The sequence below is a fragment of the Vulpes lagopus genome, chromosome 4 (assembly GCF_018345385.1).
Source record: "Vulpes lagopus strain Blue_001 chromosome 4, ASM1834538v1, whole genome shotgun sequence".
NCBI classification, from domain to species: Eukaryota; Metazoa; Chordata; class Mammalia; order Carnivora; family Canidae; genus Vulpes; species Vulpes lagopus.
The window spans coordinates 53,812,820-53,838,694 of NC_054827.1; the positions used below are offsets into that span (position 1 = coordinate 53,812,820).

General features: G+C 42.9%; 2 protein-coding genes across 2 annotated transcripts in view; one reads left to right on the top strand and one right to left on the bottom strand.

Annotated features, from left to right (window-relative positions):
- The window catches only part of LOC121488759 (olfactory receptor 6V1-like), a 263,041-nt gene that overhangs the window by 213,057 nt on the left and 24,109 nt on the right, over nucleotides 1-25,875 (bottom strand). The window contains exon 4 of the mRNA XM_041751069.1: nucleotides 9,182-9,309. The gene's annotated coding sequence lies outside the window, so the exon portion shown is untranslated. The remainder of the gene's footprint in view (nucleotides 1-9,181; nucleotides 9,310-25,875) is intronic.
- On the top strand, nucleotides 4,337-5,420 carry TAS2R40 (taste 2 receptor member 40). Its single transcript, XM_041751223.1, has one exon. It carries the CDS (start codon nucleotides 4,500-4,502, stop codon nucleotides 5,418-5,420), a length of 921 nt encoding a protein of 306 aa, XP_041607157.1. The 5' UTR covers nucleotides 4,337-4,499.

Genomic DNA, 25,875 nt, shown 5'->3' on the forward strand with positions numbered 1-25,875 from the left:
CCAACATTTGTGGTTTCCTGTCTTGTTAGTGTTCACCATTCTCACTGGTGTGAGGTGGGATCTCATTGTGGTTTTGAGTTGTATTTCCCTGATGGCCAGTGATGCGGAGCATTTCCTCATGTGCTTGTTGGCCATGTCTATGTCTTCTTTGGTGAAATTTCTGGTTGGTTTCATAACGGCTGTTTTCATACATTACATCCTTTGCCAAATAAGCACATAGGAGAGGTCTAGTTTATAAACTGGAAACCTATGACTCTCTACATCTATGTTCCTTTTCCTCCTTGTCATAGAGATGTGAGAAATATTTGCTTTTCTAACACCATCCAGTAGAAGTGACTCTCACAAGGCAAAAACTCAGTTTTGTAAAACATTATAACTGTTCCCTGTAATTCAGCCCCTGGATCTGACCCCCTCCACCTGGTGGAAGAACATGTCCTCAGTCTTGTCCAGGAAGTCATTCAGTCACTTCCAATGAGGACATTGAGTGGCAGGGTTCCTATTGTCCCAGAATTGGCCCTGGAGCCCATACCATAAACCAGGTGGGTAAGCACCCCTTGCCCTGCTGCCACTGCAATTGCAATGGGGAGCTTTGGACATGCCATTGCTTAGCTTTTCTCCAGAACAATACTGGGGCTCTTTGAGGAAGGGACGTGGGTACAGATGTTTTTTAAAGCCCTGCAATGTGAATGCAGGCAATTCTGGTATATGCACCAGGTTGAGAAGGATAGATCTAAAGCAAGCAGCCAACAACAAGGGCTAAATACTGACTCGCCAACCTTACCAAGAAGTGACGATGCCAGCTCTACTGTAACTAGTGGCAGCCCGCCATCTATGCCTAGACTCAACAAAACAGGAGGGAAGGGTGACTGGAACTTGTAAGAACTGACTCCAGTACTGCTGCAGAGCCCTCTAGAGCTCCCACGTGCTCCTCAGGAGACAGCCAGTACTTGATGCCTGGCCTCCAGAGCCACATATGGCCCGAAGGTGTCAGGGCAGCAGCAGCAACCACAAGAGGACACATTTACTGCAGCAGCCAGTAAAATAAAGAGATTTTTTAAAAAAAATCTGTTGCTTCTCCCACAGCAGCACCCTGGAAGAAGAGATAGGTGTCCCAGACCCATCAGGTCCCCCTCCGACCCAAGCAGATAGGGTCTCAACTCAAACTGTGCTTGGGGAAAAGGAAGATGGTAAAGGTTTAACCCACACATGAAACCAAACTGGATTAAATATTAGTAACCAAAAAAGACTAGAAAAGATGAAATCTGCCCAAGATGTCACTTCAGGATGGGAAAGGAGTGTCAGCAGTACAGAGCTGGAAACTATGATTTAAGGAAAGAATCTTGGTTGTGTTTATCCTGCTCAGTGAGTTCACACCACTTTATAAACCAATCATACTTCAGTGTTTTCTCAGTCATACTAGGTTTAAACACTCTGATTACAAGATTTTCTCAGGATTTCTCCTTCCTGTCTTCCAGGAGGTGACATCTATGTTCTGTGGGCATCAAATAGACTTCGTGAGAGGTGAGGGGTGGGGAGCCTCTTCCATGGCCATTCCTCTTGCATCGGCTTCATCCAAACCCAAGCTTGCAAAGCCTCCTGGCTAACCACTACACCCCTTTGGAATTCACTAACCCTACCCCCTCAACAAATTTCTAAACCCTTTGTGTGAACCCAAGGAAGGCTTAGCGGCTGTCTCAAGTGTACTTTGGGAGACTCAGGAGCAATCCTGCAGCCCCTCTGCCTCTGCTACCCCATGCAGCCCTGTGGTATGCCCTATGCAAGGCAGGATATGGGATCCCTTTCACAGAGATACTCACCTTCTCCAACTCTTCCCTGCACTTCTCATCCCTCCCCAACTAGGAAACCTTCCTAGTCTACATGGCAGTGCTTGAGAGAGAAGTGAGAGGAAATGGTTCCCCTTATCACATATTCTTCCAAAACGGACCTATCCAACACCTGTACCAAACCTTTTGAACCCAACAGCCAAATATATGAAACCTTTGGTCTTTGGTTCTCCCATGAGAGTTTCCCTAAAATAAAGGAGATTCCATTCTAGCTCTCCAAATGAGAAATGATTTACAGACTAAAAAATGAATTGGCCCCACATCCCTATTAATATGGCACCTGTTCACCAGCCCCCACTGCTCTGTCCTATTAAGATCAGAGAAAAACGTGAACGAAATCCAATAGAAGAAGGTACCAGAACAGCAGAAATCAATTATGTGCAAGGAATTTAGGGAGATATGTATCACGAACTTATGTAAATTGAAACAAAACACACAAATAGATGAGTTTGGTGCACTGGAATTAGTGAAAACTGAGGATAAACACTACACTCTATTATTTTTTTAAGATTTATTTCTTTATTATATATAGAGAGAACAAGAGCTAGGGTAGGGGCAGAAGAAGAGAGAAGGAGAGAATCCCAAGCAGACTCCCCACTGAGCACAGAGGCCAATGCTGGGCTTGATCTCACAACCCTGAGATTATGACTTGAGCTGAAATCAATAGTCCAACGCTTAGCCAAATGAACCACTCTGGCATCCCAATATCACTCTTTATTTGTAGAAGTAACTGAAATTGGTTCTCGCCGGATGTGTAGAACATGTCAAGTAATCTTATTGTTTCTTGTTTCTGGCCATTGTGAGTAAAGCTGCTATGAACACTCTTGTACAAGTCTTTGTGTTGACATGAGCTTTAATTTCTCTAAACAATGTTTTCATAATTTTTCAATATATTGCCTTTTCTGGTGCTATTTTTGCACCAATATGATTTAATAATAGAAGGCAATTTTATAATAAAAATAAATCTCTGACTTTAATTTGATTAAAATTAATTTGGGAGTGGGTAAATGCATTTTCATCATCTCTGCACTTCTAATATAAAGGTTATAACAAGGCAGGGGTGCTGGGGTGGCTTGGTCAGTGAAGTGTCTGACTCTTGATTTCCACTCAGATCCTCATCCTCAGGGTCGTGAGATTGAGCCCTGCTTTGGGCTCTGCACTCAGAGGGGAATCTGCTTGAGATTCTCTCTCTCTCTCTCTCCCTCTGCCGCTCCCTCTCACTCACACATGCTCTCTCGCTCTCCTTCTCTCTCTCAAATAAATTTTTTTTTTTTTAAGTTATAACAAGGCCATCACACCAGCACGAAGCCTCAGGGTAAAGAAAACACTAGGAGTTGGTAGATACTGTAACAAACTGCAAAGTGCACACATACTCTGTTTTAAATGCACAGCCACTGTTCCACATCAACCAATTGACCATGCAGCCCCAATATTGCCCGATCTTCTCATTTTGCAAGGACAGGAATTTTGTGCATATATGCAATCTCCTAAATTTAAATGTTGACCAATAAAAAGTATTAAGCACTGGTAGGCTAGTGCTGTCCAGGGTTAGGCTGTACAAGATAAAATATAACCACAGGTCAGATTTGGCCCAAGACTCATTAGTCTCTAGCTAAGATTTTGGTTCTCCATCTGCCTATGAGCAATATGAACTTTTAGCTTTTTAAAAACACAACATGCCTGGGCCCTATCTCGGATTCTGACTTACTCAGATTCTTAGATCAGGAATGAGTCTCCGGCACCCACACATTGTTTGAAAGTGCCAGAGTTCACTCTGTTTCACAGTCAGGATGAAGAAGTAAGGAATTAAATTTCAAGTTAACAGTGTTTGGTCACATGTCCCAAATTCAGCACTGTGTTCAGACTGTCACTTTCCTGGCCTAATTCTACCTATTTCAGAGTTCAAACACTGATAAGCATATCAGTAAATTATAACTGGTGATACACACACAAATAATGAAACTGTCACAAGGCAGTTTCTCTTGTCTTAATTAACCCAAATGGCATCAAATGTTGGCTCTTCTGTGCTTGAGAACATTGTAATAGCTGACCTTTGTGGAGGAAACTTGATTCTAAGTAAAAAATGTTCTGATACAAGCTGATGGGAATTTTATTCATGAACGTGCTAATAAACATAAGGTAAAAACATTTCTCCACAAATAAGGGAGAAAAGAAAGGAAGCAGGAGAAGGCAGATCAAAGGAGCTATTTTTAAAGACAACTGAGCAGGTAACAACAGGTCTTGTGAGATGAATACAAAGGTATGGAGACAGTACAATCCCTAACCTGGGACTCTTGTCCATCAGGTGAGTATGGGTTTAAGGTTAAGGTAGAAAGATACTGTGGTAGGAACCTCTCTCAATTTTTTCCCAAGAGGCTCCTGCAAGCCAGAGGCAAATGGGTCTTTATGAAAAATGGAGAGAGCCAGTAACAAGATCCTTTCATCATTTGCATTTCAAGCCTCTGACTTGTGGTCGTGTGGCAAGCAAATGAAGAAAAATGAAATAAACATTAACGGGGGTGGGGGGCAGTATTTACAATAACATTGAGTGAGGGTCAGAAGGCAACAGAGCAAGTACTGGTCCTTGGCATGGAAACCTGAAAGTCAGGGACAAAGAGAATAGCCACAGTGAGCACAGATGCCACGGATAGAGACATGTCCAGGTTTAAAATCATCCTCACCTTGGTGGTCCCCGGAATAGAGTGCCTCACTGGCATCGTTGGGAATGGCTTCATCACAATCATCCATGGGGCCAAGTGGGCCAGAGGCAAAAGGCTCCCGGTCAGTGACTGCATTCTGCTGATGCTCAGCTTTTCCAGGCTCTTACTGCAGATCTGGATGATGCTGGAGAATATTTACAGTCTACTGTTCCGGGTCACTTACAACCAAAACACAGTGTTTATACTCTTCAAAGTCACTGTCATTTTCCTGAACTATTTCAACCTCTGGCTTGCTGCCTGGCTCAACATCTTCTATTGTCTGAGAATCACAAACTTGGCTCACCATGTGTTCTTCATGATGAAGAGGAAAATCACGGAGCTGATGCCTTGGCTTCTGGGACTGTCACTGTTCATCTCCTTATGCTTCAGCTTTCCTTTCTCTACAGATATCTTCCATGTGTACGTAAATAGTTCCATCCCTATCTGCTCCTCCAATACCACTGAGAAGAAGTACTTCTCTGAGACCAATGTGGTCAACCTGGTTCTTCTCTATAACCTGGGAATCTTCATTCCTCTGATCACGTTCATCCTTTCGGCCACCCTGCTGATCATCTCTCTCAAGAGACACACACTACACATGGAAAGCAATGCCACTGGCTGCAGGGACCCCAGCATGGAGGCTCACTTTGGGGCCATCAGAGCGACCAGCTACTTTCTCATTCTCTACATTTTCAATGCAGTTGCTCTATTTCTTTCCATGTCCAACATCTTTGACATCAACAGCTCCTGGAATATTTTGTGCAAAATTGTCATGGCCGCCTACCCAGCTGGCCACTCAGTGCTACTGATCTTGGGTAACCCTGGGCTGAGAAGAGCCTGGAAGAGGTTTCAGCACCATGTTCCTCTTCACCTGTAAGAGCAGACTCTGTGACTGGAACCCAGAGTACCACACGACTGGTTCAACCAGTTCTGCCTTTCTCCACTTAGACTTCTCTCCTCATCCATCTTTTCTGCCTGAATCATGCTCTGATACTTCTCCTCAGGTAACCGGACCCTTCTCAAATAGGATGCTTACTTTTTAACATGAGATTCTAAGCAAAAGTAGCTAAGCCACACTAAGATGGATTTGTGAAAGCTTTTGGATCTATGCTGATTCATCTCGTGCCCTGTGTTCCACCCTGCATCCTCCTCCCCTGAGCCTGAAGGAGAGGATGGCCAGATATCTCTGTTTGCCTAGGATGATTTCAGTCTGTGCCTCTTGTCACTCAGCATCCTTTACTTCTCAAGCATATCTTGGTCTGGATGAAAAATGACATGGCCACCCTACTTAAGGCACCCTACTAACCCACAGTGAAAAAACAGGAGGGCTAGTGACAAGCATAGTATGCAATCAAGAGGCAGAAAGGAAATGGGAATACTGGGACGCCTGAGTGGCTCAGCAGTTGAGCGTCAGCCTTCAGCCCAGGGTGTGATCCTGGAGACCCGGGATCGAGTCCCACATCGGGCTCCCTGCATGGAGCCTGCTTCTCCCTCTGCCTGTGTCTCTCTTTCTCTCTCTCTGTGTCTCTTATTAATAAATAAATAAAATCTTTAAGAAAGAAAGAAATGGTAATACCTACAGGGAAAAGGGATTCCAGAAAGAAAGGCTGATCAGAATTATCAGATACCACAGAGGTTTCAAGAATGGAGGCCACGTATACTATTAGAGTGACAGGTGGCATTCAGATTGCAGAAGTTTCCAGAGAAGGTGAGGAAAACAGTGGGGGAGTTTGTAAAGACCAACAATTGCAGGACACTCTCTGGAGAGAAACATGAATTACAGGGTGGTGAGTGGGATAAGTATATGGTCAACTGAATGCTTTATTTTTCCAAATGGTAAAAGAGACAAGGGCTGAGGGCAAGACTGGTGTGTGCAGCCACAGAAAGAAAATAGATTCCAGAGTAAAGGAATGTCTATGTTGATGTGCTCCTAAGTCTGTGGCAATGCAAGGGCGTCTGTTTCTGTCATTGTCTTTGCTAGGTGCCCCCCAGGGGGGCGGGGCGGGGAAGAGGAGGGTAAGTAAACATTCGAGAAGGAAAACATCACACTTCACTGTCACTCTTCAGAATGACGGCATCGGCATTGCCTCAAAGGGCACACAGACAAAATAACACACCCCACTCCTAGATATCTTGGAACCAGAAAGTTAGGAATTGGGGGGTTTCTTGTATTTGGTGTTTTTAAAATCAGAATTACTGAGGAAAATGTGAAAAGAAGACTACTGAGGCATCAAGGCTGCCAAATGAAAATGTAAGATAAGTAACAAAGACTAAATGCTGAGCATCTGGACTCTCAAGCACATTTTTCTGAGAAAATCCCTTACATCTGTGAACAGCAAAAAATTACATGCATACACACACACACTCTCTCTCACATACATCTCTGTATAGTTCCAACAGCACAGGATTTATTCAAACTAGAAGGGAAAATATTCATGAGAATACACATTTTCCACAGTTTTCCTAACTGACATTTATTTCTCTGACCATTTAAGGCTGGTTTGGTTATTAGGATAAGATAAACCAGATTCTGAAGTATCATTCCAGCTCCTAAAGAATAAAGAAATATACTTTTCCCCAATACATGCATACCTACCACTGAAAAACAGAAAAAAAGAAAATTGATTCAGAGCCACCATATGATTTTTATGAACAATGCCAAGATAACAAACCATATAATCCCTCCCCGTGCTCATTATGAAGAAATATTATGTTGTTTGCAAAAGCCAAAAGCAGCCAAGAGCTAACAAGAGTTTTGAGGATGGTGATGTCCATACTGTAGTTGCCCTACCTTCAAACAGATAAAGTTCCCTCCAGTTCTCCCACCTTGCTTCCTTCCTTCCTTCCTTCCTTCCTTCCTTCCTTCCTTCCTTCTTTTCCTTCTCTCCTTCTTTTTCTTTCTTTCTGTACAACCCACCTAAATTCCATAATGGGCCAGAACACTCTATCTTCACATTGGTTGGCCTTAGACAGAAATCAGAAGTCCTAAAGGATCTGCTTTGCAAACCCTACATGATACCCCTATACCCTGGGAGAGGTTTGAAAGTTATGGTGTGATGGGTTCCTTTACCCACAAAGTCACTCTGGACATTCATCCACCACATGGAGCAGCAGGGGCACTTCAGTTGTCATGGGTCTCCAGTGTGGAAGGCCCAGTACAGGTCGAGGTGTCTAAAACCTGGTTGAGTCCTAGTGAAGGAAAACTAGAGTAGAAGCCAGGGCCAACCTAACAGCTGGGATATGAGAAGCACAAAACTGTCCCACAATACCACACGATCTTTGCCTCCTAACCCCTCAGTGTCTGCTAATTCCACTGTGGTTCCTGCTTTTCTGGGAGTGGACTCAGCAGGAATTCTCTCGTATTTTTCTCTTACACATTCTTTACTCTGGGCTGCTAGGGCACAAACATCTATTGGATAAGGGAAAAGGAACTACACACTCAATCAAGGACATGTCTTCAATTGGGAGAGGGGAGCAGAAATGAAGGGGGAAATTGGGAGCAATCATGGCAGAACTGAAAGAGAGAAACACTGAGAGCCCCATTTCACTCCTGTCTCCCTTTTCCCTCTGGACAGAAGTAGACTCCTTAGGAGAGAGGTGGGAGGAACAGAAATTCCTTGCATGCCCAGAAAGTTTGGTTTGCAGGAGAAGGAGAAAGGATAAACGAGCCAGGGTGCCTGTCCTTAGTGTTGGAAGGCTGGGGGACCTCTCTGGATCCCTTTGCTAGATCAGGAACAGGTTGCCATGGAGAGCAGAGGCAAAAGTCAGAGGAAAATGCTCATCTCCATGTCCTTTGAGGGGAGGTAACATGTTATGTGGTTAGAAACTTCTATTGGTGGAAGCAGGACAGAAGCATTTTAGAGCCTGGGATGTGGCCCAGAAGGGGCAGGCTGGGGCAGCACAAGAGGTGTGGGGTGGAAGGCCAGAGCAGAAGATCTGGAAAGGGAAGGTGTGAAAGTGCCAAGTGCTTGGCCAAGCTCCACTGGGAGAAGCACTCTACTTACAGCTCCTGCTTGGCCCTTGGGGGCGATCCCTACAAGCAACAGAAGGTCTTCCAAGAGCTTTCTAGAGGAACATTCCTTGGTGGGGCCTTCACAATTCAGACTACCAGACAGCACAGGTGTTCCATGTCTGCAAAGCCTGCCGGTCAACCAGCCTCACTGAGGTGGGACCGGATTTTTTATAGTTTCTTATTTGTCTCTCATTTGGTTTTCCTTATTATTTTTTTTAATTTTTATTTATATGTGATAGTCACACAGAGAGAGAGGCAGAGACATAGGCAGAAGGAGAAGCAGGCTCCATGCACCGGGAGCCCGATGTGGGATTCGATCCCGGGTCTCCAGGATCGTGCCCTGGGCCAAAGGTAGGCGCCAAACCGCTGTGCCACCCAGGGATCCCTATTTTTTTTTTTTTTTAGCAAATTTCCTGAATTTTCTTTTTTAGCAAAAGTGTCTTATAAATGTTCTATCCTCTCTCAGTTTTGTCAGGAGAAAATAAGAGCAAAGTGGTTTTGCAAACAGTTGAAAAGACAAAGAATCAACGATACCTTGGGTTTGGGTTGGGTTCGATTGTGGCAGCAGCAGAGAACCTGACCCAAGGAAAGAATTCCAAGGTGGATCACTGCTGGGAAAATCTTACCTCAGGCAGCTGGCCTCCCTTCTCACCACACAGTTCCTGGAGTCACAATGACTTCAGTTTGGGTCTGGGCTCTGCTACTTCCTAGTGTTTGCAGGTTGTTGTTCCTTTCTGAACTTCAGTTTCTGTATCTGTAAAATGGGAATAGTATTAATAGTACCTCTCTCCTAGGATTATCGATCCCTGTAAGAAATGAGTAAGATTAAAACACAGTGTAAGCTCTCAGCAAATGATAGTTGTTAACGTTCTAAAGGGAAGGGATGTAAGGCTGAGAGGCCAGGAGTATAGAATGAGGCTATTCAGAGCAGGCCAGATGTGAAAAGGCCCAGGACTGGACTGGAGGTGCACAGAGGGTTTGGCTTTTTTAGAGAAGCAAAACCTATCCCAATCCATAGCAGCTCATTATCCCGAGAGGTGTGGGGCGGGAGAGAGGGGAAGGAGGGCAAAGGAGGGGAGGCCAGGGTGCCCTGAAGTTTTTGGCTCCCATGGATCCTTCTGGCAACATCAGAAAGACATCTAGTATTCCAGGGCTGAACCCCCTGGTGATTTTGAACAAGGTAGGGCACTAGGTCAGGGGCCAGCAAACTTTCTGTCAAGAGCCATACACAATCAATATTTTAAGCTCTTGGGCCACATGCAGTCCCTGTCACAAGTCCTCAACTCTTCTGTTGTAAGCACAGGAGCCACCAAAAAACAACACGTACATGAACAGGCGTGGCTGAGCTCTAATAAAATTTTATTTACAGACACAGAAATGTCAATTTCATATCATTTTCACACATCATAAAATATCTTTTGATTTTTTTTTCAACCATTTAAACATGTGAAAAGCCACCTTAGCATGTGGGCTCTACAAAAACAGGCAGTGGTGAGTCAGATTTGACCTCCAAGCCACAGTCGACAATCCCATCCTTGGTACTTTCTCCAGACCAAGGGGGCACCAAAAACCACCACCAAACCCCAGCTACCTAAACCAGAGACACTTGGCATGATCATTTTGCCATGATTTGAACATGACAACTTTCCAAATATCTCTGCCACTTTTAATTCCTCCAGCTTTGGTCCACCCCTTGGTGATCTCTACACCTTAACCCTTTATTTGATTTTTTTTTTTTTTTTTTGTGAGAAACAAACAATGAGTGCTCTAATCTCTCTCTCCTACCACAACCATGCTGTTAAGGACAGACACAGGGCCCCAAAGATACCACCGTGAAGCTACTCAGTCAGTAACAAGGAGTAAAAATCATTAAACAGATTCCTACAGGGTCCTCAGAAGCATTTGGAGGGCTATGTCTCTAGCTCTGAAATGATCACTCTCCTACAGACTCCCACTGTGAGACTGGACACAGGCTGAGGGTCCCTGGGTGCTGACCCAGCAAGGCAATGTTGATATCTTTGTGTCCTTTTGGTTGTTTTTTTAGCCGATGATGGGAAATGTCTAGAGTTAGTGTGGCACATAGTAAGAACCTAGACTTTGGTGTCAAAAATCTAGATTCAAGTCCTCACTCTTAGGTGATCTTGGAAAGTCACCAACTCTGGTTTGGCCTCAGTTTCCCCATCTGAAAAACAGTGATGCTCATAATATCCACTTCACAGGGCTGTTCTGAGGTCCAAAGGAAATAATACATACATGTGTAACTAACTACAAGCCACCGTAAGAAGGTGAGCGTGTTTATTCATTCAATGAAAGTGTATTGAGAGGGCTGCTCACTGAAGGAGATGCTGAGCATTCAAAGGTTAATACAGCTAAACTGTCGATCTCCAAGGGCTCAGAAGGGAAAAGAACAATTCATTTCTTTACACAGTGGGAAATACAATAGTGGAGGTCCATGTACCATGGGATCAGGAACATACCTCAAACCAGAAATGTTCAGTTAGTTAAAATTTTTCCAAAAAGAAAATTAAATGGGGGAGCCTGAGTGGATCAGTCGGTTAAGTGGCCAATTCTTGATTTCAGTTCAGGTCTCGATCTCAGGGTCATGAGTTCAAGCCCTATGTTGGGGTCTGTGCTGGGCATGGAACCTATATATATAAATATATATAATACATATAATATATAATATATATGTAATAAATTTTAAAATAAAATGAAATTGTTGGGGCTCCAGAGTGGCATAGTTCCTTAAGCCTCTGACTCTTGGTTTCAGTTCAGGTCATGATCTTGGGGTCTTAAGATCGGACCCCATGTCAGGCTCCATGCTCAGCTTGGAGTTGGCTAGGGCTTCTCTCTCCCTCTCCCTGCACTCTCTCTCTCTCTCTCTCTCTCAAATAAATAAATCTTTTTTAAAAAATTAAAACTTGTTCTGCTTTATTTCTTTCTGGGATAGAAAAAGGGGAACTCAGGACAGAACTCTTCCCTCTCAGTCTCACTGGACCAGTTAGGAAAGATCAGGACTGAGAGAATATTCCACTGAGAATCTATAGAAATCACCACGACCAGAGGATGCAAAAGAGAAAAGAGTCCCAACACGTCCAGTCCTCCTTAAGGAAAGCTGCTGTTTGCATCCCCTGCCTAGAACCCTCAGAGACTATAGATAAATCTGTGTTTTATTCAAACCAGACGCTGAATAATAAATTATGGCTGGTGGCCCTGAGTGCAGCTGGGAACAACAGCGACAGAATGCTTAGCAGGGAGGGGGTGGCAATTTGATTCTCTGAAGACTGGAGACCTCATAGGATCCTAGTCTGGTTTCTTGTTCATCTTACTTCTCAGTGGAATAGGACCTGACATTCACATTCTATTCATGAATGCACAGAGAAAAAATTGTTTGCCTTTGGACTCAAAGGCCCAGAAAAATGCCTTGAAAAACTCAGTCTAGCCCCCTTGGAGGTTGTGGTTGTGTTTAATACAGGGCCCATGGGCAGCCCAGGTGGCTCAGCGGTTTAGCACCACTTTCAGCCCGGGGTGTGATCCTGGAGACCCGGGATCGAGTCCCACGTCAGGCTCCTTGCATGGAGCCTGCTTCTCCCTCTGCCTGTGTCTCTGCCCTCCACCTCCTCTATCTCTCATGAATTAAAAAAAAAAAAAATACAGGGCCCTCCAACCACTCTCTACCTCCTCCCAGCCACCACCTGCTCCCCAAAGAACAATTGCAAATCTACCTGGAGGACTCTACGGAGGCAGGGAAGGGGAGCTGGATTTTGTGTCCTTTGCTGAGGTTGGAAATGGGAGGAAACATGACTTCACTCCTATTTCCACCCCCCCCCCACTCCCCTTGGGCTACCCCCAACTGCCTGCCCTCATAGTGCATGGATCCTGGATCCCCCACGCCACCTGAGCAGGTCCTGACAGGCAGTGGCATCAGGGAGGAGAACTGAAGGAAGCATGCATTTTCTCTGTGCTTATGGAGTGTTGGAGATATCAACAGGAGTAGATTATGTCAAAGGTAAGCTCTGGCCATAGAGTAACTGAGGTACAAGAAAGGAAAGGCCATATGACTTTTCGGGTCTCTGGCTGAGGTGTGTCTGAGCAGGGCAATGCTCCTACCCAACTTCGGTGAATAAACCCAAAGTCCAAACTACAAACCCGAGAGACTATACAGCCTGGGATCTCTGTGCTGTTGGATGCAGCCTTCTGACAAATAAAGACACCCCAATCATATTGGATCTTTCTAGTCCCTAAAATCCTTAGCCAAGGACTTCATTCACACTGCAGCATAGCCAATGCCAAATAGACTCAATTAATCAGTTAAATAAGATGAGCTATTAGGTTAAAATTACTTGCTCTGGAGTATATAAGTTTTCTATTTGTTTATGTTTTATATTTGTATTTTGATTATTCAGCCTCATGTGAAATTTAATATAGGAAAATATATAATATAAAAATTAAATACTTCAGGGGATTGCTTTAATCTTTTTATGAACTAGTCAAATTATTAAATGATAAAATACCTTTGCCTTTGCAGTTTACCTTTTCATGAGTTACTCTAATTTCTAAATCTGTATTCTAACATCTGAAAGTATTAATGCAATTACATTTTTGTCACTGGTTAATTATATGTGATGTAAGCTTTGAATCTGGTTTTCAAAGGCTGAGTAACTGAAGAATATATCTGGCAAGTCCTCATCTGAAGAGGTCATCCACAACACCCACTCTACAGCCTGAGTCTCCACCCTCTTGGGTCCTCTATGGCCCGGGGCAACACAGACTATACAGACTATACCACCTGTTTAAAAACTCTCCACCCCTGGCTTCTGTATCTGTTCAGCTGCCTGGTCTTTATCCTATTTCCTTACCATCAAGTACTCTAATTAAACAAAGAACTCACTCACAATTTCCACACTCTACCACTAAGGTGACCAACCACTGAGGTTTTAAAACCCAAAATCCTACATCTCAGAAAACCCTGTCTTGGGCAAACTGGAGCAGTTTGTCACCTGAGCACCACTCAAATAACTGAAGTTATATTCAGACTTCAAGTACTATCTTCCTTTTCTTTTTTTTTTTTTAAGGATTTTATTTATTCATTTGAGACACAGAAAGAGAGCATGAGCAGAGAGGAGAGGCAGAGGGAGAGGAAGAAGCAGACTCCCCCCCCGCCCCAAGCAGGGAGCCTAACGCAGGGCTGGATCTCAGGACCCTGAGATCATGACCTGAGCCGAAGACAGACACTTAGCCATCTGAGCCACCCAGGCGCGCCCCTAGATTTCAAGTATTGCCTTTCTTTTTTTTTTTTAATTTTTTTTTATTTAATTATGATAGTCAGAGAGAGAGAGAGAGAGAGAGAGAGAGAGAGAGGGAGGCAGAGACATAGGCAGAGGGAGAAGCAGGCTCCATGCACCGGGAGCCTGACGTGGGATTCGATCCTGGGTCTCCAGGATCGCGCCCTGGGCCAAAGGCAGGCGCCAAACCGCTGCACCACCCAGGGATCCCAAGTATTGCCTTTCAATGACAGCTGTGATATTCGCTCCAGTATCATTCCTGTAGGAGCAGACATTCACAGACTAGAACTTCTCACACAAAACACAAACACAAACGCTCGTGTACACGTGCATACTACCTGCTGAAAACCCTCCACTACCTTCCATTATCTATAGACCTTCAGATGGGCATGCAAAACCCTCCATACTGTGTCTCAGACTTACCTCTCCTGACAGATTTTGATGCTTTATAATAGTCACTGTACTGAATATAATCATTTGAAAAGTCTGATGGTTTGGATATGGATGTTTTCTTTTAATTATGGAAAACTATACATTCAGAAAAGCAGAGAAATAGAACAGTGATCCCTTATGTACCTCAGCCTCAACAACTATCAATTTTCTGCCATGATTGTCTATAGAAGGCTTCTGAGTAGTGTTATATGATTCAAATATTTCTATGAGCTTTAGCCTACAAAATTTTGTGTGTTCTAAATTTCCCCTAAATGTCATGTCCATTCTCAGTCTGTGATTTGATCCCCTTCAAATTAGCATAGGTGTGTGTTCTCTGAAATTTCTAATTCTATTTTGCCCTTTCAACAATCCTTAAGTACGTCCCACTGTATTTAGCTTAAGTTCCTTGAGAAGTGGTTCTGCTTGTTTTTCCTAACTCATTTCTTTGGCCATTTTTTAAAAGTAATCTCTGTGCCCAAGTGTAGCTCCAACTCAGGGCCAAAAATCAAGAATTGCATGCTCAGGCACCTGGGTAGCTCAATGGTTGAGCGTCTGCCTTCAGCTCAGGTCATGATCCCAGGGTCCTGGGATCGAGGCCCACATCAGGCTCCCCGTAGGGAGCCTGCTTCTCCCTCTGCCTTGTGTCTCTGCCTCTCTCTCTGTGTCTCTCATGAATAAATAAATAAAATCTTTTTTTAAAAAAAGCGTTGCATGCTTTATCAAGTGAGCCAGGTACCCCTCTTGGGCCATGTTTAATGTGTGATTTGCAACACACACTGTACAATGGTTTTGTATTCTTTCCTCATAGAGCTATTGAGCAACCCTACACTACTCTTTAGTAAGTCTTCATTTTAAAGAGTTCTACATTAGTCATAAAATATCTGTTGTTTTAAAACCAATAAAACCAAGAAGAAAAGTCCTAAGATCTCTTTATCCACTCCCCCCCCCCCAAAAAAAAAAAAAACAGGTTTTACTTACTTTCCAAATCTCTTGTCCAACTTTCCTGAAGAAAGCCTAGGGTCATGTCTGAATTCTCAGTCCTCCTTAACCAGTGTATGCTGGCAAACCAGTTCTCTGGGGATGAGTGTGGAGGAGAGAGAAAGGAGAGAGAGAGAGAGGAAGAAAGCAAGCAAGCAAGTAGGCCTGATGAGTAGAATATTCTGATTTTCATTGTGTAAATACTCCCCCTGTGATGGAACTTGAATTACCATCACGACGTCATTAAATGGAAGTTGGGAAGAGATGCACACCGTCTGTGCTCTCTATCTGGTAGCCGACTCCAGGACATCACTCAATTTCCTCAGGTCAAAATAACAGAAAGGCTGAACATACCAATGCTATAGCCACATGGTCTAGATTTCAACATAGTACTAGCTCTGTGACCTTGGGCAAGTTGCTTAACTCCTCTGAGGCTCAATTTCCTCACCTTTACAATAGTGGTAATAAACACTTCTGTCTCATGGGTTTTGCTGTAATGTGCACAACTCCTACAATAGCTCCTAACATCCTGTAGGCGCTCACGTATTTCCTGTTATTACCCAGGAAAGAAGATCAAATGGTGCCACGTGGAGTTACTGCCACTAGATGGCATCCTCCTCATTCTTGTAGCGCGATTTGTTCTTACAGAGTATTTGCAAGGGGACAGTCAAGGAGTCCGTAACAAGATCAGATGAATTAACTAACAAGACTTTCCCCTCTCTCATCTCCTGGCTTAAGTTTCATATTTTCTTTTAAAACGCCCATTAGGGGGATCCCTGGGTGGCGCAGCGGTTTGGTGCCTGCCTTTGGCCCAGGGCGCGATCCTGGAGACCCGGGATGGAATCCCACGTCGGGCTCCCGGTGCATGGAGCCTGCTTCTCCCTCTGCCTGTGTCTCTGCCTCTCTCTCTCTCTCTCTGTGTGACTATCATAAATAAATAAAAATTTAAAAAAAAAACAAGAATTTAAAACGCCCATTAGGAACCCAGCTATTGACGCTTATGACCCTTGCTGCCACTTCTAAAGCTCAATGCAGAAGCTATTTTCAATAAAAAAAAAATGCCTAATCTTGGGGATCCCTGAGTGGCTCAGCAGTTTAGCCCCTGCCTTTGGCTCAGGGCACGATCCTGGAGACCCGGGATCGAGTCCCGCGTCAGCCTCCTGTCATGGAGCCTGTTTCTCCCTCTGCCTGTGTCTCTGCCTCTCTCTCTCTCTCTCTCTCTCTCTCTCTCTCATGAATAAATAAATAAAATCTTTTTTTAAAAAATGCCTAATCTTACTTAGTCATTATAGGAATCAAAACAAAAGCCATAGTTGTCCTTGTTACATAAGGGGTCAACTCTGATCTTTGCTCTCCTCAGCTATCTCCTCTCACTCAAAGGAAGACAGTACGGCTTCAAATGTGACATCCATTATCGTCACATTGTTTCCTGCCCAGTCACTTTGAAAGGGGACATAAATCAGTCGAACAATAGTTCAGTTCTATAAATATTTACTGAGCTACTGAATATGTGAGATACTGTACCAGATAATAAGGATATAAGGGTAAATAACTATATAGAAGGAAAGAATTTGCCTATCAACAAATCTAGATCTTTCCAGAAATCAAATATTAATTTTTTTATGCACTCAACAACTTAGTTAAAACTTACATAGAAGAATAAAGGTCCTTGAATAATTAATCTCTACCAGATATTAAAGCATACTGCTAAGTTATTGTTAAACTAATATAATGGGCAAATGAGCATAAAATACACTCATTTATACATGGAAACTTAAGATATGATAAAAAATGAACCATATGTGAATGGGCAAAAGATAATTTATTAAAAAGTAATGGTGGGGGCACCAGCTGGCTCAGGTCAGTGTGAGGCATGCACTCTTGATCTCTGGGTTGTGGGTTCAAGCCCCATTGTTGGGTGTAGAGACCAGTTAAAAAAATAAAATATTTTAAAAAAATAAAATAAGTCCTAGGAATGAGGCTCACTGTTTGAAGAAAAATAAAGTTGGATCTTTTCCTCTTACTTTATACAAAGGAAAATCCAAATGGATAAAAGATCCAAATGTGAATGGTAAGATGATAAAGTTAAGAAAATACAGAATTTTGTCACTATACGATAGAGAATGGCTTATTAAATAAGATCCCAGAAGCTCAAAACCTAATTAGATTTCCATTCAGTGAAAGGTAGGGATGACAGTCAGGGAGAAGGCATTTACAACATCCAGAAGCCACAGGAGACCACTAAGAAGAGTGTACAAGGAAAACTGACGTACACACATGTACACATATAAATACAAACAGAGGAAGCTCGAGTGGCCAACAGAGGGAAGAGGTGCACATTCCCACTTATAACCAGAAATACGCAAATTAAGTAACAGTGGCGCCTGGGTGGCTCAGTCCATTGAGCTTCTGACTCTTGATTTCAACTCAGGTCATGATCTCAGGGTCGAGCCCTAAGTCGGAGTGGAATATGGAATATGGAATATGTTTGAAGATTCCCTCTCTCCCTCTCCGTCTGCCCCTACATACCCCATATCCTGGCACACACATGCTCATATACACTTTGTCTCTCTCAAAAAAATTTTTTTAACTGAAAATGATAAGATACTATTTCACATTCATCAGAATAGCCAAAAATTACCAAGCGTTGGCAAGAATGTGAAGGAAAACCCTGGGGCTGCTGGCAGGAGTGATAAATTGTATCATCATTCTGGAGAACCATTTGTTAATATTGGTGAAATAAAATATTCACATATGCTTTGAGATAGATCCACTCACTCCTGCGTACATCACCAAGAGAAACTCTCGCACAGGTTATTAAGGAGACACAGATAAGATGTTCCTTGGAGCACTGTTTGCAGAGGTAGCAAGTGGAAGGCATACCAAACAAGGAGAATGGGTCACTGAGGTGTGGTGGATGCCCAGGGCAGAAGAGCATGCAGCAGTCAGATATAGCACACTAGAAGTCAAAACAGCTCTGTGGATATTTTCAAGAGAAAATATAAGCAGAACAACAACAAAATAAACATGACAAGATCCACAGCCCAGCACCACTTGTGTATACGAAAAACATCTTGCATGTGAAACAGCAGGTCTGAGGAGGTGATATTCATGTCCACAGACGTCATCCACCACAACAGCACATGTATCCGAGAGAGCACATAATGTAGTAAGTTAAGAATATGGCTGCTAGAGCCAGGCCACTTGGGTTCAAATCCTGGCTCTGCTGCTCACTGGCTCTGTTGCCTTGGGCAAGTCCCTTAACCTCTCAGTTTCTTCGTTGGAAAAACAAGAGATAATAATAGCAAGTACTCTATGTGGTTGTGAGGATTAGCTGAGTTAATACAAGTGCTTAAACAATGCCTGTCAGTGCTCCCTAAGTGTTACTGTTGCTATTACTATCCATAATAATATGAGCAGGAGAACTAGAAGAGAAAAATAAAACTTAAAAATCTATGGTGAGAAGTGCCTGGGTGGCTCAGTCGGTTAAGTAGCTGACTCTTGGTTTTGGCTCAGATTGTGATCTCAGTATCGTGGGATGGAGCCCTTGCATCCGGCTCTGGGCTCAGTGTGGAATCTGCTCCAGATTCTCTCTCCCTCCAGCTTGGGCTGTCCCCCCAACCTTAAATAAATAAATAAAATCAGAAAAAAGTAACAAAACAAAAAGCTAGGGTGGAAACTTCTATGTATGATAATAGTGAGCTCTGTATTGAAGGGAATGTTTAATTCAACTCTCCCTGTACCTGAGGTTAAAACACACACACAGCCCTCTCTCCTTACACAAGCTTACAATACAGCGAAGATTGGAGGTATCAATCTACTGTGATAAGGGCCACGGTAAGAGAAAGCATGGGGTAGCACAAGAACCCAGAAGAGAGGTTAGCTGGCAAGTTCACAAAGGGATTCTGGAGGATAGGAGTGTTGGGAGGCAGGATAATTTAGAGTTTAAGATTTGGGACCTGAGGGGCACCTGGGTGGCACAGTCAATTAAGCATCCAACTCTTGATTTTGGTTTAGGTCTGAGCTCAGTGGGGAGTCTGCTCAAGATTCTCTCTCTCTCCCTCTGCAACCCCCCCCCCACAATTACCCCCTCTAAAAATAAATAAATAAATAAATAAATCTTTAAAAAAAATTTTGACACCTGATCACAGCTGTGCCTTTTATTATTGTGTGTGATTTTTGATAAGTTACATTCCCAGAGTAATTACAGTTGGAAAACACCCAGGCCCTAAGAATATATTACTAGAACTCAAAAACCCCGGCAAAACCTCTCCATAATCTCGGCTATGACTATGTAGTTCCTATCTCTTTAAGAACAATGCCCCGCCTGAAAACGTATCTGCTCATTGATTTGTTTAGAATTAGTTGTAGAGCAAGCTGTTTCCTTTTTGTAATCTTCAGCAAAGGAAGGATGCTAAGGGAACTGATCACATAAGAACCTGGAAGCAGAAGCGGGTGATGATGAGGCTGGCTCTTAAAATCAGGAGGAGATAGGGGCGCCTGGATGGCTCAGTCTGTTAATTGTGAAACTCCTGCTTTCAGCTCAGATCAATGATGTCAGGGTCAGTGCTTAGCAGGGAGGTTGCTTCTCTCATGCTCCCCCTCTCTCTCTGCCCATCCCTCCCTCTCCTGCTCTCTTTCTCTCTCTAAAATAAATAAATAGGGCAGCCCAGGCGGCTCAACGGTTTAACGCCACCTTCAGCCCAGGGCGTGACCCTGGAGACCCGGGATCGAGTCCTGAGTCGGGCTCCCTGCATGGAGCCTGCTTCTCCCTCTGCCTGTGTCTCTGCCTCTCTCTCTGTGTCTCTCATAAATAAATAAATGAAATCTTAAAAAATATATATAAATAAATAAATAAATCTTTTAAAAAAATCATTAGTTGGTAATTCCCTGTAAGAGCCAGAGGGTCTTTTGAGCAACTGACTGATACTTTTGAGTATCAGCCCACAAACTATTATTGGCAAGTGCACTGCAGGGTGGCAGCTGCATTAAAAGGAAATCCAGCAGGCACACACTGATTCAGTAGCTAGAATGTCATTTTGCCGTAAGACGGTGGTTCTTGGTCCAGAAAAGGGGACTTGGTCACTGGAGAGTTTACAAATCCCAAATGCAAAACATTTGCTAGGTTTGTTCATTTTTCTCACAGAAGAAACACAAAAATAAAAATACTTGAGCAGCCTGAAATCTGCTTAAGGAATGACCTTGGAAGCAAAGAAGAAAAAGGACATCACACACATTCCTTCAGGCACAGTTCCCATGGACAGAGCTGAACAACATGTTCTCCAGCAGTTTGAAACCAAAATCAGGTAAAGGAAAACAGACAAGTTCCATTTTTTGAAATTGAGAACAATCTCCAATGCAGGAAGTGGCCACCAAAGTCTAGTGTCAAGGTCACAGAGACGACTCCAGACCACACAAGTTCAATTATCACCCCCACCCCTAACAGGGGTCAATCACTCCACAGCCTGGTTTCCCCATCAACAGAATGGGAATCAACATGAAAATAGTTGAACAGACACTGGGGAGTACAGGTTCAGTTTCTTAAAAAGTTAAATGTACCATTAGGCCCAGAAATTCCATCACAGCTATCTACCCAAGAGAAGTGAAAACATATGTCCATACCAAGACTTGTCTGCAAATATTCATAGCAGCACTGTTCATAACGGCCAACAATTGGCAATACCCCAAATGCCCATCAACTGGTGAACAGATAAACAAAATGTGGTACTGTACATGTGTGAAATGCTACCCAGCAATAAAAAGTAAAAAAAAAAAAACAAACAAACTACTGATACCTGCTACAACATGGATGGACCTCAAAAACATATAAACTGAATGAAGCCAGATGCAAAAAAAAAAAAAAAAAAAAACTATATATGATTCTATTTACATGAAATGTCCAGAAAAGGCAAATCTATGGAGAAAGACAGCAGACAGCAGATCAGTGGTTTCCTGGGAGTAGGAGTGGTTGTGGCATCAGCTGCAAGCTGATGGTCCAAGGGACTTTCTGAGGTAACGGAAACATTCCAAGAAGGATTTTGGTGATGATTGCACAAATCTCTAAATATAATATAAATCATTGGAATGGTATACTTACAATAGGCAAATCCCATCTATGTAAATTATACCTCAACAGAGCTGTTAAAAAATAGCACCTACCTTGTAGAGTTGTTACAATGATAAAATGAGTTCATTTTTTTAATCTATTCATTTATTTTAGAAAGAGAGAACGAGAACATGAGTGGGAGGGGCATAGGGAGAAGGAGGGAGAATCTCAAGCGAACTCTGGGTGGGTTGATAGTGAAGCAGGAGGTGGGTCTTTATCTTACAGCCCTGAGATCACCACCTGAGCCTGAGCCGAAACCAAGAGTTAGACACTTAACAGACTGAGCCAACACCCAGGTGCCCCGAAATGAGTTAATTTTAATAAAGCATTTATAATGGTATCTGACATGTAGCAAGCAATGTGTGCTCTACATGTATTTGCTAAATAGTATAAATGACTTTTTGTGGTTATGTGATGCATCACATGAGTAAATTACTGACAGTAGTTACATGATTTCCTACAGCACAGAAGGCACGACATCTGAGTAGTTAAGCAAGAGGATTACTGCTCTTCTATAAAATAGGTTTTAAGAATCGGGGCTAATGAGGCATCCGAGTGACTCAGTGATTGAGCCTCTGCCTTTGGCCCAGGTTGTGATCCTGGGGTCCTGGGATTGAGTCTTGCTCACTCTCTCTCAAACAAATAAATAAATGAATCTTTTTTAAAAGTTTAAATAAAAATCATACTTAGCTTGAAGTCCCTCAAGTAGAGACTTTGAAACTTGTCACATGACCTGGCTTCTACCTGCCACCTCCTCAGGCCACTGCCTTCTTTGCCCAAAAGACCTTCTCTCAGTTCCTTGAGACTCTGGACAGCTTTCTTTTCTATGTTGTTACTGGCTCTGGGTGTAAATCTACCTACCTTCCCTCTCCAGTCTAACACTTACCTAACCTCTCCCTACCTTTCAAGTCTTCATTTAGGGTCACTTTTTCTAGGAATTTGTTTGGTTCTTTCTTGTTGCCCCAACGCCCCCCACTTCCAACACACACACACACACACACACACACACACACACACACACACAATTTTAACTGAACCTCTTTTGATTCTCACATCAAAAGATAAATGGTGTTCATACCCATCCCCAAGCACTCACAATAGTATGTGGGGCACAAGGGGCCCCCAAGAAACACTAGTGCAATGATTCTTAGCCAGGGGTGATTCTGATCCTGCAGACATCACCTCAGGAAGTCCTCTCATGCCAATTTTCAATCACTCCCCACTCCCACTCCCACTCCCAGCTGCAGAAGAAACCACTGATCTGCTGTTTTTTCTGAAAATGTCATACAAATGGAAATGTACATTATGGAGTTCTTTGCATCTGTTTTCATTCACTTAGCATAATATTTTATTATCACAACTAGGATTGGGGGTACTCCTGGTACCTCGTGGGTAGAGACCAGGGAGCTGCTAAACATCCTATAGGGCACAGGACACCCACACACACAAGAATTATCCACTCCAATATGTTAACAGTGCTGAGGCTGACAACTCCTACACTCGTGGAATGAAAAGTGTAAAGTAATGAGTAAACAGATCATGTTTTTAGACCTGAAATTAAGGATTGCTCCCAGTGCCCTTTCAAAATCTCAAAAAAGTCTCTAAAAAATGCAATATCCCTTTCTCTCCAAAATGTGAAATTTGTTTCTCGAGTACTATTTTCAAAGAACTCCTTAGGATGGGAGAACCATCAGAATTATTATTATATCAGGGGCACTGTGGTGCTTTGCACAGATCCCCTTCAGACATGACCTCCAGCTCATGGAGTGCTGCCAGCAGACAGCCCTCAGCTGGAGACGCTTCAGCCCAGTCAGGCCACCTTCCCAGGACAGCCCAGATCCTGTGACTGACATGTGAGGGGCTGTAAAGGCCCAGTCAGCTCACCCAAGCTTCACAAGTCCTTGTGGGGTTGGCTGAGAACCAAGCATGAAGCCCAGTGCCTCCCTCAGCCTCACACTGTGCCCTTCCTTCCCTTGCCCCTCCCCTTCCACAGGAGGCAGCCATAACATCAATCCCTGCTACGTAAATAAGTCAATTCTCTCTCTAGTCTCCAGGAGACTGTGTTCCTGTGACACTAGGAAACAATGGCTCCAGCTTCTAAAATGGATTTTGGAATACACATTTTTTAATATATGTGTTCCAGGGCGGCTCAGTTGGTTGGGCGTCTGCCTTTGGCTCAGGTCAGGATCTCCAGGTCCTGGGATTGAGCCCATCTGGGTCCTTGCTCAGTAGGGAGTCTGCTTCTCCTTCTCCCTCTGCTGCTCCCCCTGCTTGTGCACTGGCTCACTCTTTCTTTTTTTTTTTTTTTTTAAAGATTTTATTTATTTATGAGAGACATAGAGAGAGAGGCAGAGACACAGGCAGAGGGAGAAGCAGGCTCCATGCAGGGAGCCCGATGTGGGACTTGATCCCGGGACTCCAAGATCACGCCCTGGGCCAAAGGAAGGCTGTAAACCGCTGAGCCACCCAGGGATCCCCACATTCACTCTTTCTAATAAATAAATAAAATCTATTTTAGAAAGGGTTTTCAATGTATAAAGAAATATGCAAACTAATATCTAGTGACAGAAAGATTAATGCAGACTCATGTCTAGTGACAAAAGGCCTTTCAGTGGTTGTTTTGGGAACAGAGGGCAGGGTTCACCAACTGTCTCAGGGAAACTTGCAGCTACGTTCACTGTCTTGATCATGGTGATGGTTGCACAGGTGCATACCTATGTCAAAACTTTATTTATTTATTTACTTATTTATTTATCTATTTATTTATTTATAGTATACTTTAAATATTTGCAGTTTATTGTATGTCAGTTACACTTCAACAAAGCTCTTCCATAAAGAAAGAAAAAAGAAATTGTCAAAGCCTTAAAGAGTGTCTAAGAAATAAAGAAAAACTGTGTATAATCCCTACTAGAATTATTTTCATTTTCTTTAGTTTTGATCCATATGTTTACGTGTCTTATACGGGTATAATGACAGCACATACTAGCTGTTCTCAGTGTGCAATGTTGTCACACTGGTATGTCCTGATGAACTGTGAGATGTTCAGCTAAATAGGTTATTATTTATATATCAAGTATGCCAGTTTGCCAAGGTTGATCTCTTCTAATAAAGCATAGTGTTTCCAAGATTAGAAGCATAATAATATCAACCTCACTCTCTTGCACTTCGGCATGATTTATTCAGGGGAAAACCTAGCACACAGGGTTTCACACAGCCCTTGGTAAATCCTTAGGAAAATGTCAGGCCTTAAGAACCCAGATGTTCATCTCAGTTGCATCTTGGCAAATATTGTACCTTAAAACTGTGTCACATGTGTTGCTACGTGGCATTTCACAACTGACATTTTCCTTAAAGCAAAGTAAAATACACAAATGGTAATAAATCAGATAAGCCAGTCTCCTTGGAATCCCCTTCCCTGTTCTGCTAATACAAGTTCCCAAAGGCATTTTCCTACCTTTCTTACTTTTTCTTCCTTCCTGCCTGCCTTTTTTCCTGGGTAGATAAGATACTCAAATGGGTCAAAAATCAAAGTGTTAAATGTTACAACCAACAAAAACTATCTACCTTGCCCTCTCCCAGTCCACTGGCTTCCCTCCCCAAGAGCAACAAGTTTCACCAGTTTTTTTCTTCTCTCCATCCAGCTGATATCAGTATGCACATATGTGTATCTGTACACCACATACTTGGAAAGTATTGCAACCGTTAAAAACCACACACTTGGAAAGTATTGCAACCCTTAAAAAAAGACAGCAAATAACATGTACTGTTTTATATCTTGCTTTTCACTTATTAATATATATGGTATCATGGAATATTAATATTTAAAGAGCTTCTAAAGTTGAAAAATAGGGGTTCCCTAGATGGCTCAGCAGTCTAGTGCCTGCCTTTGGCCCAGGGCGTGGTCCTGGAGTCCTGGGATCGAGTCCCACATTGGGCTCCCTGCGTGGAACCTGCTTCTCCCAGATATAGTCTCTGCCTATATCTCTCTCTCTCTGTGTGTCTCTCATGAATAAATAAATAAAATCTTTTTAAAAAATAAAGTTTAAAAATATTATAAATATTGGTGAACTGAATTAGCTCCACATCAATGAACATTTAGGTAGTTTCCAATCTTTTGCTATTATAAACAATGTAATAAATAACCCTATATAGCACGTCATATTGCATGTAGGCAAACATGTTTATAATATAAATTCTTAAAAATGGAATTGCTAGGGCAGCCCCGGTGGTGCAGTGGTTTAGCGCCGCCTGCAGCCCAGGGTGTGATCCTGGAGACCCTGGATCGAGTCCCATGTCGGGCTCTCTGTGTGGAGCCTGCTTCTCCCTCTGCCTGTATCTCTGCCTCTCTCTCTCTCTGTGTCTCTATGAACAAATAAATAAAATCTTAAAAAAAAAAAATACTTAAAAAAAATGGAATTGCTAGGTCAAAGGGTGTATTTGTAAAACAGAAAGATATTGCTAACCTGCTCTTCTTGTTAGAGGCCGTACCAATTTATACTCCCACCAGTTACATAAGACA

Excerpts from the sequence above, each read along its gene's own strand:
- TAS2R40 (XM_041751223.1), top strand. The coding sequence starts at position 4,500 with ATGTCCAGGTTTAAAATCATCCTCACCTTGGTGGTCCCCGGAATAGAG.